The 20,176-nt window shown below is 39.4% G+C and overlaps 2 protein-coding genes across 7 annotated transcripts; both read right to left on the reverse strand.

The window, feature by feature from the left end:
- Positions 1-499: 499 nt before the first annotated feature.
- tom1 (target of myb1 membrane trafficking protein) lies at positions 500-9,108 on the reverse strand. 5 transcript variants are annotated; one of them, XM_086056403.1, is made up of 16 exons: positions 8,930-9,108; positions 7,931-8,015; positions 7,757-7,835; positions 7,523-7,672; positions 7,267-7,401; positions 7,032-7,169; positions 4,787-4,903; positions 4,464-4,594; positions 4,184-4,226; positions 3,982-4,105; positions 3,643-3,709; positions 3,462-3,531; positions 2,645-2,710; positions 2,115-2,177; positions 1,561-1,600; positions 500-1,174 (listed from the first exon to the last, which is right to left on the reverse strand). In XM_086056403.1, the coding sequence occupies exons 1-16, from the start codon at positions 8,979-8,981 to the stop codon at positions 1,080-1,082; spliced, it is 1,455 nt and encodes a 484-aa protein (XP_085912529.1). In that variant the 5' UTR covers positions 8,982-9,108; the 3' UTR covers positions 500-1,079. The 5 variants fall into 5 exon arrangements, with proteins under 5 accessions (XP_085912529.1, XP_085912527.1, XP_085912528.1 ...); XM_086056401.1 differs by having other exon boundaries at positions 4,464-4,597; XM_086056402.1 differs by having other exon boundaries at positions 4,464-4,597; positions 7,032-7,166; positions 8,930-9,107.
- A 2,590-nt stretch (positions 9,109-11,698) lies between these two features.
- On the reverse strand, positions 11,699-19,194 carry LOC147134902 (bMERB domain-containing protein 1). Of its 2 annotated transcripts, none has more exons than XM_086055998.1 (6): positions 19,015-19,194; positions 16,656-16,770; positions 15,104-15,177; positions 12,895-13,009; positions 12,370-12,440; positions 11,699-12,242 (listed from the first exon to the last, which is right to left on the reverse strand). In XM_086055998.1, the coding sequence occupies exons 1-6, from the start codon at positions 19,037-19,039 to the stop codon at positions 12,124-12,126; spliced, it is 519 nt and encodes a 172-aa protein (XP_085912124.1). In that variant the 5' UTR covers positions 19,040-19,194; the 3' UTR covers positions 11,699-12,123. The 2 variants fall into 2 exon arrangements, with proteins under 2 accessions (XP_085912124.1, XP_085912122.1); XM_086055996.1 differs by having other exon boundaries at positions 16,656-16,773.
- Between the last annotated feature and the right edge of the window lie 982 nt (positions 19,195-20,176).

The raw sequence follows: 20,176 nt of genomic DNA on the forward strand, positions 1-20,176 counted from the left end.
CTGAATCCGAAATAAGTAAATGAAGTTAATATTGAGCGTTTGTTTAAAAATGGCACAATTTTCATTTTACATTGTTTTTTTTCAACTCATTTGCACAAGTCTTCCTCACGGTAGAGGGTTCTTGGTTTTGAATCTCGACTTCCTGGGTACTCCAGCAGCTTCCTCCCATTTCAAACACATGCATGTTAGGTTCATTGAAGTCACTGAATAAAATGTGAGGGTGGATGGTGGTTTGTCTATGTGCTGAGTAACTGACTGGTGACCAGTCTGGAGTGTAGCCCAATCAGTTGGGACAGGCTCCAGCACAAGTGGTGAAAAAATGGATAAATGTGCCACTGATTTTCATCAGCTAATCTGTCTTTTTTTTTTCCTTCCAAAACTTGAATATATTTTTAATACACTGTATAAAACCAGCCATAACCATAACTGGATAACTGACTTAAATAGTTCCAGCGTACTACAATTTTTAAGGGTGGGTAATAATAGGAAAAAGTCTTGGTAGTTTGGTTGGTTATTTAATTGCACTCTGCAACTTAAACTTAAAACATCTTGACAAAGAAATATTATGGAAGTAAAAAAACAAAACTAAATTACTTTTCCTTTACATCCGATATCAATATTAACATGAAACGAAGCCTCGAAATCTTCATATGAGAAATTGCTAACATTTTCTTACATATAAGTTAACAGTGTTTGCTACTTTGACAGCGGCATTATCTGTAACTCATCATGAGATGTCACAAATAAGAGTTCATAGCAATATAGTCATCTATGTTGCAAAAGTTGTTTTAGTAACAATATTCCATGTTTCCTTCAATAGTAGGAATGTTACCGTAGAAATTGTGCAAATGTTTGCATTGCCACCACTTCATTATATCAAGTCAAATCCTCTTGCCTTCAATCACTTGTTACCAGTTAAAATCCCAGTAAAGCAATAGCAGGATACACAAGAAGTAAATACGGACTGCAATCCTCCATGCTCAAATGTGCCTTTGATACATAAAACCAAAATACATCTCCATCTGTTCCTTTTAGCAAGGGACTTTGAGAGTTGCGCGTGTGGCAGGCTGAATTGCAGCTCAGGATTCGGAGTGGTTGGCGTCCTGGGAAGACTGTCGCACCGAAGGCAACCGCTCAGCCGCTTTCGCTCTTTGGGCCAAGAACCTGTCAAATTCTTCAGAAGAGGACAACCACTATTAGACGAGGAAAACCCCAATCTGCTACAACAAAATAACTGAATGACAAAATGGGATGAAATTAATAGGCTACTGAATCCATGTCGATCGTGTCCGAATTTAAATTGCATCACTTGCAGTTATAGTGGTACCTTGACTTGCGATTTGAATTTGTTGTGTGCCCAAACCTAACATGCAAACAAATTGACCAAGCAACAGCTTGCTCTGCAAAAACACATTAAGTTGGTGCAATTGAGGGTCGAGGAACTACTGTAAATGAAAAGTGTGTCAATAGACAAAAAAACATTGCAGTGGCCGACACAGCCAAATCCAAGACCAAGCATAAACTATCATACGGCATTTGGTCAGCTGCAAATTTGCTCACCTTCGCTTGTGACACCATCAGAGTCCTCATAGTCATCATACTGTGTCACAAACAGAATGAACATCATGTTATTGTACAATACAATACAATACAGCATCACAATTATTCTGCTCAGGATGAGAAAAATAATGCTTCAATTCAAAAGAAGTTCACAACTTAGAAGCAAAATAAATGTGTTATTGATAATAGGGGTGAACATAATCATCAATGGTTGACTTTGTGTAATTGATTGCTGGGAAGAGGAAATTCTGGCCTTAGGCTGCTGCCTCTGTGACCAGATCCCGGATAAGCAGAAAGTGAGTAAAAAAATAGATGCCATCGTGCAGTGTACATACAACCATTCACACCTACAGTATGTACAATTCGTGACCATAACGTACTGCGCATGTTTTGGGAAAGTGGAAGGAAGCCTACACAAGCACGGGAGAAAGAAAATTCGGTGCTGTATTCACGATCTAACTGTTAAAATATTCTGTGATGATCGATATCTGCACATTGTTAAGCATTGTTTCATTTTAATCTAAATGTACAGTATTAGTAATCCAACTGCTCACCTCATCATCCAGCTCAAGCCATTTCTCAATATCCTCCATTACATTGGACTGCTTGATGGGAATCTAAGAGAGAAGAAAAATATATCAAACACAATAATGACAGTGTCTCACCCCCTCAAAAAAAAAGAAAGAAAAAACCACACAACATCCCCTCAAAAACAGAAAGAAAAAAACCCCACAAAATTACTATTACTATCCCAACATGACACAAGGTTAAAAACAAACACACAAAAAAAGAAAAACGAAGAAAATGGAACATCAGGACAGAGCAAAGCAAACCTTTCCATGCTCCTTGCACACCCATGTCAATTAAAAAAAATTTTTGAAGTATTTGATGTTTTGAATAGCATGCAAGTCAAACATTTTCTGGGCTGAAAAAGTAAACCACTGACCAAAACAAAAGTGAACTGCAACCTCATAACAACAACAACTACTACTACTACTACTACTACAACAACAAAACCCAGAATTAAAAAAAATAATAAAAAAAAAAAAGTGGGATATCAGGCACATTTTGGACATGCACCCACCATTCCCCTTTTAATCATCCAGTCTAACTTTGGTGAGGAGCTGTGGGAGGAGGCTGGGCTGTAATCCTTCGTTGCACAGATAGAGAATTCTTTCAGAATAGGATCAAGTTATTTCTATCTATTTCTTGACACTAATGATTAATGACTAATGTCATTAATAATGACATTAACGATTAAATTAGTAGGCACAACAACACAGCAACACACATTCATCCACGTCGATAACAAAATGTCACGGTCCTATTATACTTGTAATACAGGGTGTTCCCAAAAATTGTCAATCATTTCGTAGTCAAATTAACAGCCAATTCCCACTTGATGATACAATTTGAATATTACGTGAAAAAACAAACTACAGTATGCTAATGTTAGTGTAATGTTTCACATTTTCTTTTGTCAGGGTCAAGAATGACATTCATTAGTATTTTGTGTTAGAATTTGCTCAAACATGAGTGCACAATGTGTATTTTCAAGGAAATTCAAAGAGGAAAGAAAAAAGAAGACGTGTCGTGTTATAGGCGGTTCATACATTGAAGATTTGTGAAATCCGTGATTAGACCTAGATCTGTTTGAATATGTTGTTGGGATTATTCAACATGAAGGCTATTTAATTTTGTTTGCCTGGAACATGTAGTTACTCAGAAATCAATATTTCAAATGATATACTCCATTTATTAACATAATTTAAGACTACTGTACACCCAAAACCATGACAGTGATTTACGTACTGAGTTTGCTTTTCAAGTCAGAAAATTAGCTACTACAGTTACATGCGCAATTTATGCACATAACCTTACATAAAAAAATGTTTGCTTACCACTTTAGAGTTTTGCATGGTGTTGTCCTGAGCTTGTGCAAGGCCATCCAGTCCAATGTCTGTATTCTCACTGAAACCAAATTCACTTGAACTTCAACAGCAAATTAGGCTAGTTATACATTTAAATACCCAGAAAAAAAAATCCAAAAACATATTACTGTTTGTATGTTATTTACTGTACCTTCCTCTTTGAGTTGAGCTATTTCTTTCCTGTGAAAATGCATCCACGACATCTCCTTCCCCTGTGTCTGTTCAAAGTAGAGCAAAAACGTTTTGTGAGGCAACGGAAAGGTCGACTGTAGTCTTCATAAATTTGTAGAATGCACAATTAACCCCCAAATATCCCTAAAAATAGCCCTACCCTAAAAAAGTAACACATACAGCAATTGCATAAGACGTGAAGAAATGCTAGATAAGTTAGCTTATCCTGATTACCGTTTTGAAATAGAAAAGCAATGAAACCCAGAATGAGTACACATCAATTACAGTTAAAAAAAAAAAGTCAGTGTAAAGAACTTACGGAGCCCTGCCATCTGGCTGGACAAAGTGTCCCCTTTTGATTGGCTGAGCAAGCCGCCATTGGTGACTGATGCAGCCGCTGATTGGCTCCCATTGAGGTCTATTAGGTTTACGTACGTATGGCTCTGCAAATGCAAAAAGGATGAGATGTGAACTGTCAACGTTAAAAATATAACAACATAAATGTCTATGGTCTATGGTACCTGCTGCGTTGTGTTTGGATCATTGGTTAATTGTCTTTCAAACCTAAAAACAGCAACAAAGTGTAAGAACTATATATATGATTGTAGACAACAACAAAGTATCCCAACAGACATCCTGTACTTGTTTTTAATAAAAAGAACAATAATCTTTACTGTTACTAAAGCAGACATGTGATTGAAAATTCACTTACTCTTGTTTACTTTATTGTAGATTTTTTAAAAATTGTGTCTGTGAGTGAGCCGTGATTTCATTAAATCAGAGGAGAAAAAAGTGCTTTACCTGTGATAGCGCGTGAAGGCGGTGTTCATATCGTCATTGGTTGCTAGTAATTCTTCGATCAGCTTCTCCTCACTAAGCCTGGGGACAATCTTCACTATCCTGTCCTGCATTTCCTTACATACTGTGTATAACTGCTAATGACACAACCAGAGAGAGAATGCGTGGGTGGGGGGATTGTGTTGGTGCGGATGTAGCACATGCATAAAGTGCGAGATCAGTTAAGGGTAACGAGAAAGGGTGGGAAACATTTTCTTGCAGAATAAAATAAAAGCAATAATGTCTTTAGGTTGATAATAACACCTAAATATGTGTAATTTTTGTACCTCCAGCAACTCCATGTCAGCTTGTTTTACCGTGACAGGATCCAGCTGACTCATCATATCCGACATCATTGTGAGGTTGGTCCGTACCATTCCCAGCTCTGCCTTTAGTGCTCCTACCTGAAATATTAATAGTTTACTTGACAACAATAAAGATAACGACACATTCTTATACACAACCCTTTTTTAGTACTGTACTATGATCCACTATATTAAAACTATATTTTAGATCAGACTGCATGGAAATAAGTGTTGTGTTTACAATGGTATTTCTTGAACGTTTAAAACATATCACATATGCTCCTGCCCCAAAGTTGGTATGCAGTACTTCCGTATCGTCTTCTCCAGTAAAAAAAAACAACAAAAAAACCTGTGCCTAATAATTGAGTCACAAACTGTGTGAGAGTTGACAAGCTGTTCGCATTGGACACGGATGCTTCATATCATTTCCTAGTCTTTTATTGCCACGAACAAACTGCATATGTGGTACTATGGTGACAGCTCCATTGTAAGGGCTCCTATATATACTAATAATTTATTACAATTGTCAAGTTATTTTATACTACAGCAATTATTTGCAAGGAACTATCGGAGGAGGAGATTTGTAAACTGCAATCTCTCCACCTTGGCAGAAGCTTGCATTCTACTGAGTGGCTTTCTAGTTACTACTACTTTGTAGGTTGATATCATTATCATCAGTGCTTTAAATGGGTCAGTACGCATCAGTACGGAATACCAGCACTTCTCAATTTTAGCCTTTAGGTTACCGGGACTTTTTACGGTGTATGGGGACTTCACATAAGCCCACAGTACCCTCTCTTGTTCTATTTCGGTCTTGCGCTTTGCAATACTCATGGCTATAACACATTACCCAGTGTGCACAGGTACGTGCCACACACGTCCCTCGCAATGCGGTCTCGCAAATGGAGTGTGTGGCGGAAAAAGGACGTGAAGAAGAATGGAGAGTGAATAATGTAAGCATATTAGAGCACGTTGAAACTTTGAATTGAAATTTGTTATTGGTTGAAAACAATTGACCCCATACATGTTGGTATGGCTCCAAAAGAGAACCAGGCTGGTGATGAAGCGGGTGACAATGACACGACGACACATTAATCTTGCAAGTGAAGAGCAGCCATGCAGCTAACAGTAATGTTAGCTCTTGCGATTCACTGCTGCCAACGGTGTCAACAATAATTGCACAGAACAAGAATGACCAGACTTCTGGTCAAACAACCAAGTAACGTATCTACCCATCTATAAACATGCATCCGTACTGAATATTCACCACCTAATTTACCTGACAACAGTCAAATAAGGGGAGGACCGGCACTTACTTTTTTTCCATTTAAAGCACTGACTAGTATCCATATTTACCTAATGTCATTGTCAGATAGCCTCTATTAGTATTTTTTTCAATTGCTTCTAAATAGATGAGTATATAGGGGTGTGAGAAAGTGTGCCTGGATGTAATGCGGTCAATGGGAATAAGTAGAAGGGTACCTTGACTTATAAGTATATCTTGTAACTCAATTTACTTGTGCAGCAAATCAATTTCCCCGATTGTGGGATGGATGGATATCAATTGAAATGCCATGAATATATGTTCGAGTCCTGGAAGACCCCAAATTTTAAATATATATTTTTGATAAAGAATAATAGTTGTCTATTTATAAAGATAGTAGTGTAGTGAGTAGTGTCAGAAACATGGCTGGTTACACTGCTTGTGAGCTACTGGATTTTGAGTCTGAAGCTTGTTTAACTCTAATTTTGAAGGAAAAAAAAGAAATATAAAGTACAGTCAACCCCCGCTATTTGCAGTTGGATAGGGACCGGGTTGGCCAGTGAATAGGGAAAATCCGTGTATGATATATATCCAATGAAATGGAATAGGAGGGGGAAAAAAAATCTTTTTTTTTTTTTAAACCCAAATTATTCTCATATATACCATAATAACGCAGATGAACATTCAATACATATTTAAAAAAATAAAACAGGGAAATGGGAACACTGTAACCTCTCCCCCTACAAATGTTGAAAAATATTTTTTAAATTTGCTAAAAATATAAATAAATAAATAAATAAATAAATCAGTGATGTGAATCCACGGGTGCCAAACTGAGAATACATGGGGGTTGGCTGTAACTCCAAAAACTTGTAAATTGGGACACATGTAAGTCAAGGTACCAGATGTAGTGAAAAACGAGTAGTAAAATATCCCCCTAAATGCAGCAAAGACCATCATCACCTGGTTGGGAGTGAAGGCATCACTTCCATCTAGCGTCTGTTTAAACTCAAGGGTCTGGGGTGGGATTAGGGGAGGTTTGGAGGACAGCAGCGCAGCAGGGACAGTAGCAACTGCAGGCCCGTTCCGAGACGAGGTCTGCTAAGCGAGGCACAGAAAGCACCCGAAAAGAGAGGTTGACCAAAGATGAAAGGCAGCGTAAAGCGTCTAAGAGTCAGTAGTGAAAAAGTGCTTGTACCCTTTTGGGGGCTTGGACTGATGGGTAGCCATCCAATTCCGTCATAGGGAACTCAAGCCCTTTCCTGCGCAGGTCTTCATACACTGACACCACACCTGTCAGGTCGGGCGAGCTACGGAATGCGTCGGCCCACGCCTTGAAAAGATGACAAAAGCAAAATAACAAGTTCACGGAATGTGACCACAGAAACAATGCAAATTAAAAATAGCTTTTTTTTTTTTTTTTTTTTTTTTTTTTAAATTTAGCCCCAGCCGACCTGTATGATGCTGAGCACTCTGTCGTGTACGATCAGAGGAGGGTTATTCCTCGGGATGATAGAACGGACTAGAACCCCCTCGATAAAATCCCTCGTGGTCACTAGGATGTGAAACCTGTAGCCGCAGTTCTTCACACACGTTTCAAGCACCTGTAGCCAGAAAAATGTGTCTCATATCTGATTACACATCACAAGAGCAACAATACCAGGGCGAGGGTTTGTCAATACACTCACTGTGAGTGCCAGCATGACCTCCTTAAAGTTTTTGTTCCCCACAATCCTTTTCTTTACGGCTCTGACTGCATCTTTGGGTCTGGAATAAGAGAATAATTGACCTTTCAGATACGTGCAACCCCGAGCGTGTTGCTTATAACATACACACACGCACACACAAACAAACAAACACACCCTTCCTCAGAGCTGTTAACCATGTCGCAGATCTCCATGTTGAGAGACCAGTCTTCTGATGGCAGGCTAGAGCTTGTTGCAATCTCTGTGACAGACAAACCGACAAACAGCTAGATATGCATTGGAAATCTGTGTTTTTGTTCTATTTAATTGGGATTTGATGATAAGAGATATTGAAAAATACAAATAAAGGAATAGAAATTTAAACACTATCAGCAGCAGTGAACAGATGCGCTTGTGTTTATTTGATACAAAGCGACTAAAATTTTATTAATGTAATCCAAATATTTTTTTAATATACTGGAACCAGCTACTTCCACAGGTCTTTGAACTTATGAATGTCTGGTGTTTGACCTTCTATAAATATCACAGAGGAGCTGAAACATGCCAGCGCCCTGTGGTAATGCGGTGTAGGCAAAATGGCTAATGGGCAATATAATTTCAATTAAAAAAAAAAAAAAAGATATCCAATATATTTTGAAATAAGATCATCTTCAGGTTACTGAAAAAAGTACCAAGACCAGTAATATTTCCCACCACACAATAGTCATAATTATGTAAATATTTTTCTTTAAAAGGCCATAATTCCGTTTTTGGGTTGTTGTTTGTTCAACTGTATTTGCATGAGTCAATACAAATGCATGACAACTTGCATATGATTTAGGTCAGCAGGAAGTCGACAACGCTTCAACCAATCAATGTGCAACATTGGCGTTTTTGACCCCGCCTTTTCTTAACTATTGGCTAGCAAGTCCGTCAATCAAGCATTACCCATTACTCATTACTCCTCTGTCAGTCTGAAAAAAGGCTTAATTATTATTGAAGTAATAGCATGTTATACACAATAACTGTGTGTTATAAAGTGTTTGCATTTGAATCTAAATCAAAAGCAAAATACTGGTGAATATTCGCGAAGAATGACTAACGAAGATGCCGGGCTTGCTCGACATTTGGTGGTTACATTGAAACCATGCATGAGTGGCTGGAAAAAAACCTCACCGATCCGCTGTCCGACAGGCGTGCTGAACGGGTTCCCCAGTAAAAACTCCATTGTGGAAGCAGTGAAGGCCCAGCAGAGAACCGAAGAACCGGGCCGAGCCGTACGCACCGGGCGGCCGAGCTCGCTGGTGCACCGCGCCTGCTGGCAGCACAAAGTGGGCCACTAGTTGAGCTGCGTCACGAATTTAAAGGGATAGCGTCATCGAAACACCACGCAGACGTATTGGAATAAGTGCGCCACACTTGGACTGTTTTTAGTACTACATGCATACGCCGATTTGCCCCAAGAGGGCAAACACAAACACTGTGTCATCTACTACCATAACTAGCATAAAGACTGAACCCTGAAGTTCTGGCGCTGTTTTGGGGCAGGAAGTGTGTTTGCTTGCAGGAGTTGAGGTCAAGCAAGGTGAGCAGCTTCTGTCCCACTTCCACAGGATGTGATAACGTCTCCCAAGGATACACTCGATGCAAAGAGACAACAATAAAGTGGGAAGCTAATGTGAAGATTTTCCATCTTCCCCAGGCGGCGATCATGCAGTTACACTCCACTGTCGAGACTTATTTTTGAGCTTTTGCCATTCCTTGGGCATAGTACATATTTTTGCAATGTCATTTTAATTAATTAATCGAGAACGGCGCATCCTAATTGTTTATTGACCTGCCTCATGTTGCTCAATTTTAAGACAGTGCTGATTGTCTGCTGTTGTCTATTTTGAAGTAAAGCTCTTCAGCAAATCTTAAGTGTTTCTCTCGTCTTGTCCTTGTTGATGCACTATCGGCACAATACAGTAATGCACATTAACATTGATAAATGACTTGAATCTGAATACTGGTCTGGCTTTAGTAACACATTAGATTATTTATTTCCCCCCCAAACCAGGGGCTAAAAGCTTTTTCTTTTTTTTTGGGTCACCCAACAGGTAAATTAAGCAGCCGTGCCCACAGTGAGCACTTCTGTGAATCAGTGTCACAAATGTAGTCTCAAGTCCCACACCTTAGCGCAAATGAGGCTTGGTTCATGATTTCTGCTTTACGGTTGGTGCAGATCATGATGTATACGTACACAGACGAAGGCCGCCGTTGGCACCACCTAAAAGTTACTGGCTAAAGGTACAGCCGCTTGGTAGGACTCTCGATGTGATTTGTCTTCTTCCAGACTAAACTATGGATTAGTCACACTACTGAGGTACAGTCAAAGCTGTTAAGGAAAAGTATTTAATTGGCGATGCTTGATGTCACGTTTCCAGGGACTCTTTTATGTCTCAGCCAACTCAGCAAGACAAGCCGCTTTTCCCACTAACACCCAATTAGAGTGGGTTGGCATGTCTATATATTCACACTATGTAGCCCACTAATTAGTCTTCAGATTAAATACAGTGGGGACTGTTGCCTGTGCATGGGTCTATTCATCCGCAACCACGTGTGACGGCCTTCCTCTGCCTGCCAAGGAGTGATGTCATATAACTAGAAGAAGAGGCTGAAAAGAAAAACACTTTAGTGAACTGCACAGTTCATGCTATAGATGTTTGTTGCCATGTGAACAATGATAAAATGTTTTTATTTCTGTCACAGGATAAAAGGCAAGGACTGTTTGCCAATTTATTTTACATTCAGCTCGCCGTAATACCCACTGAACCAACTATTTTTTAAATGAATACTCCATTGGGATTTTGTTTCAATGATGATGTCGCTACGTTCACTTCATTTGAACCAGGAGACCAGGAGGTGATGCTTTTTAAGACCAAACACTGAATGAGTCATCTAGGACTGCAGAGTGTGGTTCTGCACTTAGTTGTGCCGCAAAAGAATACAGCTGAGTAGTGAGAACATCTCACCACAGTGAATGTTGTCCTCAAACGCAGTGATACAATAGCATGCTTGTGCTATAAGATGACAAAACATTCACATTTGTCATGAAACATTATTTCAATTGAATACACCACAAACAACATGTATAGTAACGATCACCTTTATTTTTGCACGACATGAACTCTTTGATACTCAATATGTGTGACTGCAGTACTGTCAGGAAATCAAAAATGAAAATACTGAGTCACAGCCTTAAGCTTGGTAATATGAATGATGATAATTGCACTGCCAAACAGATGTCACATTACTTAAAGAGGAAGTCAACCCAAACAATTTTTTTTCAAGAATATAATAAATATGAAATACACATTAAAGCAGGGCGGCACGGTGATCGACTGGTTAGCACGTCCGCCTCACAGTTCAGAGGTCGTGGGTTCGATCCCGGCTCCGGCCTCCCTGTGTGGAGTTTGCATGTTCTCCCCGCGCCTGCGTGGGTTTTCTCCGGGCACTCCGGTTTCCTCCCACATTCCAAAAACATGCATGGTAAGTTGATTGGATACTCTAAATTGCCCCTAGGTGTGATTGTGAGTGCGGATGTTTGTCTCTGTGTGCCCTGCGATTGGCTGGCAACCAGTTCAGGGTGTCCCCCGCCTACTGCCCAAAGACAGCTGGGATAGGCTCCAGCACGCCCCGCGACCCTTGTGAGGAGAAGCGGTACAGATAATGGATGGATGGATGGACGTTAAAGCAGCAAAATCCACCTGCTTTTGGCCATCTCTGGGGGCGGCCATTTTGTCACTTCTGTCGACTGAAAATGACATCACAGACCCTCAGGGCTCAAATAACGACCAATCACGGGTCACCTCTTTTCTGAAGCCGAGCTATGATTGGTCATTATCTGAGCCCTGAGGGTCTGTGATGTCATTTTCAGTCGACAGAAGTGACAAAATGGCCACCCCCAGAAATGGCTAAAAACAGGTGGATATTTGTTGCTTAACTCATATTTCACAAACACAATATTAATCAGAATGCTGTGTTTCAACGAGTGGGCCTGCATAGAGCAAATTCTTCCCCAAAAATGTTTGGGTTGACTTTCGCTTTAAATACTTAATTCAGCTTCCCTCCTGTGGGTCATTTAACAAGATCACAATAAAAATATGACCATTCGAATAGTACGTGAACAATCACTAGAAGCTGAAAAGATCTTTTCATGCAACATTAGGTTAACACGTGCACCAAAAGTTTTTATATTTTGAGGACATACTAACTGTAAAACCACAAGAATTTTCATTTTATAATGTATCCTTTGAGGAGACCATGAGTTACCCCCCCCCAAAAATGCGGACAATGTGCAATCAAGTATTAGCATGCATGCAGATGTTTTACATGACAGAGCATGTGATGCCGCAACAGTCTTTCAGTAGCGTTAGTCCAGTTTTTGTGATAAATGGTGCTGGTGTGTGCGGGGACTTGGATACTAGCTTCTGGTCCTGCCGAGCACCTAATTTGAAAGGGAGGCATATTCCTAAATGCTCACTTTCACCTACTTTACCAACCTGTTCAATATGACTTGAAGACAACTGAAGACATTGAGATGCTTGTGAATGACAGTCAAATGAGAAGCTCACCTTTTCCCCTCAAAGTGTTTTGGAACTTGGGCTGAAAGATTGCTGCCATTTCTCTGTCTTCTTCTCTTTCTCTGTGGAGAATTTTGATTCATGAAGTAGTGAAGTGCAGAGTAAGGTGTTTAAGAAGGAAAAACTGGATATAAACCAAGATGAAAACAAGGTTAATGAGTTAAATCCTATACTGTATGACAGGAATAGCTGTGTACATTACAAAGATCCCTGAATTTCAAACGCACTGGATTCGTGAGTCACCCAAACAGAATTGAAAACTATTCGACAGTAATGCCTATTTCTAGCAAAGCAATTATAAAAGTAATCAAGTGAATAGCAGGGGGACTCCGTGTGCTAAAACTATTACAGTTGTAATGGGAAATAAGTTGGGAAAACAAACTCAAGTAGTAAGCAAGGATAATAGCTTCTAATAGTTTCAACACATGGCACAACTTTTTTTCCACCACCAAATGAGGAGTTGAAGATTTAGAGGCTTAACCTGTATGGGGCGAGGCACCATGTAAATAACCTCACCTGAGCCGCTCAAATTCCACATCATCTACGAGGAAGTCTCTGGTCTCCACCAGCTTGCTGATCTGCTGCAGTAGCTCCTCCTCCCTCGTCCTATCCTCCTTGGACTTGTCTTGGTCTGTTCGACCGTCACACATGGTGCACATCCCACAAAGTCATTTTTATGTTGACACTGACATTTTGGAACATTTCACTTATTCCCCGTTCCTCTAAAATAACGACAACAACCCATTTACCGTTTGGGTTTGTTCTTATAGTGGTAGTCAACCCAAACATTTTCTTTCAAGTATATGCTCTATGCAAGCCCACTAGGCATTCTGATCAATATTGTGTTTGTGGAATAAGAGTTAATCCACTCGTTTTTAGCCATTTCTGGGGGCGGCCATTTTGTCACGTCTGTCGACTGAAAATTACATCACAGTTGCTCAGGGCTCAGGTAACGACCAATCACGGCTGACCTGTTTTCTGAAGCGGAGCCGTGATTCGTCATTACCTGAGCCAAGAATAGTTGCGATGTCATTTTCAGTCAACAGAAGTGACAAAATGGCCGCCCCCTGAGATGGCTAAAAAGGGTTGTTTTTTCTGCTTAACTCAAATTCCACAAACGCAATATTACGCACAATGGCGTGTTTCAACTAGTGGGCCTACTGGGAACATATTCTTGAAAAAAATATGTTTGGGTTGATTTCCGCTTTAAAGGCATAAAGTATTCCTTGGCAAAGGTTAACTTTAAAGTTTTGTATCTGGTAATACACTAAAGGAAATTATACAGTAAATATCAGTCTTGTCTTTTGTTTTGCCTCCCTGAGCTGAACTGAAAGCCTTTTTCTATGTACAAAAATGGCCTCTTTCTCTGTACCTCACAAAGTAAAAGCAGATGTTTGGAGATGTCTTATTTTGTTCAAACACACAAGGTAATACTGCTGTAATGAAGGACTACAGGAATCAACAAATAATTACAAATGAAAGGCTGAAATAAAAGGATTCAGATTTGGACAATTTTAAGTTAAACGCTATAAAACATAGTTGTCAATTAATTTGATAATCATGTAGTTGTCAATTAATCGATTAAGTTTTCACCTAATCTACAGCATCCCATGCATTTTTTCTGCCTAACCACTTGGCTGTGTCCTCCTGCATTATGTATATTTGTGGGACCCATTTATAAGTGGGCAGGTATAAAAATCTTTTTTTCTTTTTTTTTTAAACCTCCTCAAGATACCCGACATACTGTCACTATGTAGGTTGTCTGGTCTTTGCAAAAGTACAGCAATAGACAAATTGCCTTCAAATGTTTCTTTCAGGTAAGATATTCTCTATATAATGAATAATATTCCCCACAGCATCTTCATTTTGAAATACAACTAAATCCGCTCCCATTGCAGTTTCCAGGTTAGCGGTCCTGGTTTTTCGTGAATATTTGGGGTACAGTTAATGACTATTTCAGTCTGACTCGTTTAAATCAAGTGTACTTCCTCTCACGACCACTAGATTATGACACACTTATTTACAGTCATTTTGAAAGATGGAGAACAAAGCAGCAAGTACTGTATTTCAGCACAGCATAGTTTTTGTTGAAAATGATTGAATGGTATCTGATGTAATCCTGCTTTTTATGCCTACAGAAAATCACTGCTATAGGTACATATACTGTATATCTTCGGGCATGATTATAGATGTATATTTTGAGATAAGTGAAAGTTTGTTAGTTTGGAAAAAACGGGATTGGGAGACTGCATTAGTAGGCACTAGCTTGTTTCGGAAATAGCACAATAATCAAACACAAATGCCATGCAAACAACTAAAAGTATTGCGTACATCCATATCTATATTCACTGTACTGAGGATGATTATAAATATATTCAAACTATCTAGTTATTTATTTTTCATACACTCACTTTAAACACTCCCTACTGTGGTCTGTACTGATCTTTTTAGTTGCCACAGCAACCTTTCTCATGGGTTTAGATGTCATACATACTTAATGGAGGGTGGAGGGGGGTGTATCGTCATTTGTCAGTGCATTTTAAAAAAAAATGAAGAGGAATTATTCTTGAAAATTCACCAATCGATATTTCTTTTTCAGCTGAGTTTCAGTGCACACAGGCCCTGCAGAGGTCATCACTGATGAGTGAGAGTCTTCTTGATATACAGTATATACATAATAGCACAAAAGCTGCACTCAAAGAAAGCAACTGCTGTTTGCAGGTACCTGGAATGGAAACCAGTTTCTGCAGCTCTCCCTTCAGCCTTGTGATTTCATTACACAACTGAATGTCATCCATCCTGAAGTGGGGAAAAAGCACATTCAATTACAAAACATGATCTTCTAAACAGTGTAAAAAAATAAAAAAGTGATATTGTATGTTTGAAACACGATCAATTGATGGTTTCTGAATTAATGGGAAAGAGTACCATTTAACATCCTCATGTTTGGAGCCTTTTTAAAAAAAATTTTAATTACGCAGCAAGATCAGTCCCATTTCAAATGACGCCGCCCCCTCTCATTCCTGAGTGTGATATGTTTAAATCGCCTCATGTTGTTTAATTGTTTAATTAAGTTTTTGGAAGGAGCAATTGGTGCAAATCATTTAAAAGGTACGACTGACAGTTGTATTGTGGTAATAAAGAATAGCGGTTTTTCAGCATTTATCTGTGGCCATCTGCTCATGTACAGTATATGCACACACAATGCTGGCAAGGAGAAAAAAGAACAGGGAGGACTGAAATATAAACTCTGGACTGATTGTAGTGTATTTATTTATAGCATGTATGTTGTTTTCCCCCTGTCATTACATTTGTATGATATCGAGTGTTCTTTTTGTTATAGTTGCTTGTTACTCGAATACTGTGCGACTTGACCAATAAAAATGAAATTGTGATTGTGATGAACTTCAAATGTTTAGAAAGTACTATGACACACCGATGTGATGCTAATTTGCACGATAATGCCAAAACTATTGTGCAGCGTTCATGAAATAAGTTTTTATTATGGGTGGATTATTCTGTCCTGTAAATCTTTTACAGCATTTGCAATCCTGTAAAATACTGTGACAAAACGGGACGTTGACAGAAAGTTGATGAAATCGTTAAAAGTAAAGCTGAAAGGAGGAACAATTTGAAAGTTGGTGCTCCGGATTAGTGCGGACTTTTTCTCACACTTTTTCCATCATGACACACATGGCTGCTCCCTCTGACATGGAGGAGTACCAACCGATTCTCCTGAGGGACTACTGTATATGTACACCCCACTTGAGAAGAGTTTCAGTGCTACACTACTGTATGGGTCTCACTCCCAACACTGGAATGTAAGATACCTCTATATAGTTTATCCATCCGTTATGTTACTTAATCACCATACAACAGCAACATACCAGAATAAAAATGTTTTAGCTACTGTAATAGTAATAGTGCTCAGTAGAATGCAGACCTTCACCAAGGCTCAAACATGAACAAAAAATGTGGAAAAAATTGTGGAGAGCTGTATGTTCAATCACATTGTGCTGAATGGCTGTTTCAGAAATCTGAAGCAAGCTAGTTCACCAAGGTGTTTTTTTCCCCATTTGAAATTGCTTATCTGTTGTATTTTGACAGTCAAGATGAATGATCATAAATAGGACTAGTGTGCAATTGTTTTTTTCTTTCTATTGATAATTGGATGACTGGCCCAATAAAATGAGAATTGACCTGTATATGGCAAGACTGTGTGCTGAATGTGGACATTGACGTGTTTATTGACCATAGTATAAGATAATAGGTCTTACATGTATCTCAGCTCTGATTCTTTCCGCACGAGGACGTTTCGTAGTCGCTCAATTTTGAAAAGCTCCCCTTCGATGTCCTCGAGCGTGATTGAGGAATCAGCCATAGAGATGACATCTTCTGATAAAAGATACACAAAGCAATCCATACCTTTCTTACATTCATCTAAACATGTTTTGTCCAATGTTGCACCCCCGTCCATCCCACACCCCCCGGGCCCCACAAAAGCACTTCATTATCAGAACAGGAAATTCAGCTTCATGATTCTCCAAGAAGGTACAAAAATGATATATTTAAAACAGTTCCAAGTTGTCTGTGGCATTAAAATAATCCAAGAATCCAAAACTACAGCACCTCTTTTTTGCGCCTCACGTATTTTAGCCCACTGAGATAAACTGGCGACCAGTCGAGGGTGTACCCTAAAAGGGATAGGCTCACACATAACGTTAATGAGGTCAAGCATGTTAGAAATTGGATGGAAGCTATTTAATGGAGGGCTGTCATGTTTCATGCAAATGTTTGGCTGTTAGCCCCGCCCTAAACGTTGTACTAATGTGTAGATTGTTATTATAAGGACATGGCAAAAACGTGGGGGCCACTCTAACAAAGAGTGATGTCAAGTAGGGGGCCGAAAACCACCATTCTGCCAGCCACAAATGGTCCTCGGGCCGCGGGTTTGAGACCAGTGGCGTAGCCAAACCGTCACTTGCGTTTAGCTGGTCACCCTGCCGAGCTGCCAAGTCATGATGGAGAACCTCAGTGCGGGTTTTATTTAAGATAGCTAAATAACCGTGGGGCAAAAGTGAAGAAAATTTAAATAGGCAAATAAGATTTACTTGGTTGTTTATTTTTATAATTTAACAGCAGGCACTCCAGAGACCCGACTATTTGTATACTACCCATTAAAAAGCCAATTTTCAGAAACATGTCCCATTTAAAGGCAGCAATGAACTGTAATCATATTTGTAATGAACCACCTGTCTTCATGCTGCAGTGTCCACTAATTACAATACTGTTGCAAGCTGTTTAGTCAATTAGCTTGTTGTAGCATGGAAATTGCTAGCCTGCCTAAACAACAATAATAGCAGTCTACAGCCATTATAATAGCTAAACTCCAACTATCCATCCATTTTCGATTGTTCTCCTTAGGATATCCAGACTTTGAGCAGGGACTGGTTGCTAGTCACGTAAACAAACCATCATTCACGCAAACATGTTCCCACATCGTTTGTATTGCATTTAATGTGAATGTCTAAGTGGACCTAACACTGTGGCACAGCGAGAGTCGGTACGGGCTAATTATGATGTGGGAAAAATATGATAGGAGAATATTTAAAATATTAGAGACATTCTCCAGGTTTCACATGTTAATTGAAGCCATAATTTCAGTGACACTAAATAACTGTACTAGCCCCAAACCCCCACCCCCTCAACCACAGCCTCCTACTCCTTTACTGCTCACTAATGGCGATGAGTCATCCAGTAGAGCTGAGATTTACTTTTAATTACCTGTGCTTGGCTCAATGGACATTTACACTCTCACACAGTGAGTCACTGTTGATGCCACAGCTGCCTACAACCCACCCGGACATTCATGTGGTGCTACTGCAACTTCATTCATTTAAATGCAAATACACACACTCACACAAATCAATAATCAGCATGGTAATTGGCCAAGTAAAGTAATGTGGAATGGCTCCTTTTGTTTCTATCATTTCTCTCTATTGACTCACCAGTCTCCAACTTTGCCCTGCTGTCATTTGCTCAGTCTGTCACTTTTAATCATTGTGATCTAAAGCTGCATGGTGCCTGCATGTGGATATTTCCCTCAGCTCTAAAATGTTTGTGGATTATCTGGATTGAAAATGCCACCTCACATGCATGTGTTATTTTATAAAAAGTGATAATACATAATAACGATTACATTATTATAACGGGATGTGTGCAAGATAGCTGATACTGGACAAGGGGTGCCATTTAGTAAATGTTTTGTTGTTGTTATTAAACATTACAGCTGGCTATAACATGCAATTAGTGTCATTTCCAGGAAAAAAAAAATCAAATCAATGTACCGTAGAGCGTTCAGCCAAAATATGTGTAACCAATGTATAATTCCTACAGTATGTTTTACAGGCACTGTGAGGAAAATAAATCATAATTATGGGCCATTTATGTGGGCTACAACACAAACAAAAACATGTATTTACATGGTGACGTTTGAAGCCAATGTTTGGAGTATTTTGGTCAGGAAAAGTCATACACGGAATAAAACAGTTTATACAAAGACTTGTAAGAACCTGCTTGAGTTGTGATGTGCATTCCAAATGATCATGTGTAAAAAAAAATAAAATAAAAGGTCACCTGAGTTCTCATTTGCTTCATCCATTTGCGCCTGGTCCAAAGAGTCGTCTCGTTCAGAAGATGTTGTCAGTTATTCCATGCTCCTCACTAATAGCCCCCTTCAAACAGTGCAAATCAGCATAAGATCCAATGAGGCACTCACGAGCGGGAACCTAGGAAGAGCTGCGCGTGGATGCTGAACCCACTCCAACACTGAGGGAGGGATGTGAGATGACCACGGGCTGCTGATCAGCACTCAGAGACGCCGCCTACTGACACGTGCATGCAACGACAGGCCACCAGATGTACAGCAACTAACAGTGACCTCAAATGAATATTCTGTATGACTTCTACATGATAATGTTTGAATAATCAGGATATACTCAGTGTTGAGTTGCGCATTTGGCACGTGACCTTCCGTGGGGAGTTGACCTACCTGACTTACCTCCTAATGTTACTATCAGTACATTCAATACCATCAATACCAGAGTTGGGCATTTTACCCTTTTTTCGGGTCTGTCCTCCGTCCGCGACCTGGGTGCCCTTCCGTCCTTGTCCCTCCATCCTTATTCATAAAAGTTAGCGTCCCCCGACCTCTTCATTTTAAAGCGATTCCTCCGTACGTTCCGTCGATCTGCTCCCCGCGGTCAAAAAAACAACAACAACAAAAACACGAAAACATAAAAAACCCTAACCCTCCGTGCACTCAAACATTATTTAAAGATCATTAGGTGGCTAATTTCCTGTAAACGTCCACTTACCGGCTGGGAGTATCGTGAGTGGATTGAATTGTTTACAACTGTCAATACGATATAAAAAGCAATGTAACAGCACACAACAGTGACATGAACATCATCTGCAACTGTTCAGAAGCAATATTGATTTGATAGCACGCCCAAAACATAAAACATTTAAACAGTACAGTACACCACCAGAGTTGATGATTACACTGGTGGACACATTTTTATGATTTTTTTTTTTTTTTTTTTAACCAGAGATGCAAGTAAATTTTTCTAGATTCTTTTTCTGCGCTGATTCCATATCTGCTCCGTTTTTTGTCAACCACACTAGATTTTTATAATATAACCATAATAACAAGGTTAAACAACAGGTGGATTTTTTTTTTCTGAAGCATAATAGCTATAAATTACATTGCATGGTAAAATCCATACTGCGCAAGCTT

This window comes from Filicampus tigris, chromosome 16 (assembly GCF_054856515.1).
Source record: "Filicampus tigris isolate MCC_2025a chromosome 16, RoL_Ftig_1.0, whole genome shotgun sequence".
Classification (NCBI taxonomy): domain Eukaryota; kingdom Metazoa; phylum Chordata; class Actinopteri; order Syngnathiformes; family Syngnathidae; genus Filicampus; species Filicampus tigris.

Coding starts and splice junctions, on each gene's coding strand:
- tom1 (XM_086056401.1), bottom strand. CDS start 8,981: ATGGAGTTTTTACTGGGGAACCCGTTCAGCACGCCTGTCGGACAGCGG. Junction 8,016..8,929: donor GCCTGTCGGACAGCGGATCG/GTGAGGTTTTTT, acceptor TGTCTGTCACAG/AGATTGCAACAAGCTCTAGC. Junction 4,227..4,463: donor GCCTTCACGCGCTATCACAG/GTAAAGCACTTT, acceptor TGCTGTTTTTAG/GTTTGAAAGACAATTAACCA.
- LOC147134902 (XM_086055996.1), bottom strand. CDS start 19,039: ATGGATGAAGCAAATGAGAACTCAG. Junction 15,178..16,655: donor GAATCAGAGCTGAGATACAT/GTAAGACCTATT, acceptor TCCCCACTTCAG/GATGGATGACATTCAGTTGT. Junction 12,243..12,369: donor AAACACTTTGAGGGGAAAAG/GTGAGCTTCTCA, acceptor CTTTCAAATTAG/GTGCTCGGCAGGACCAGAAG.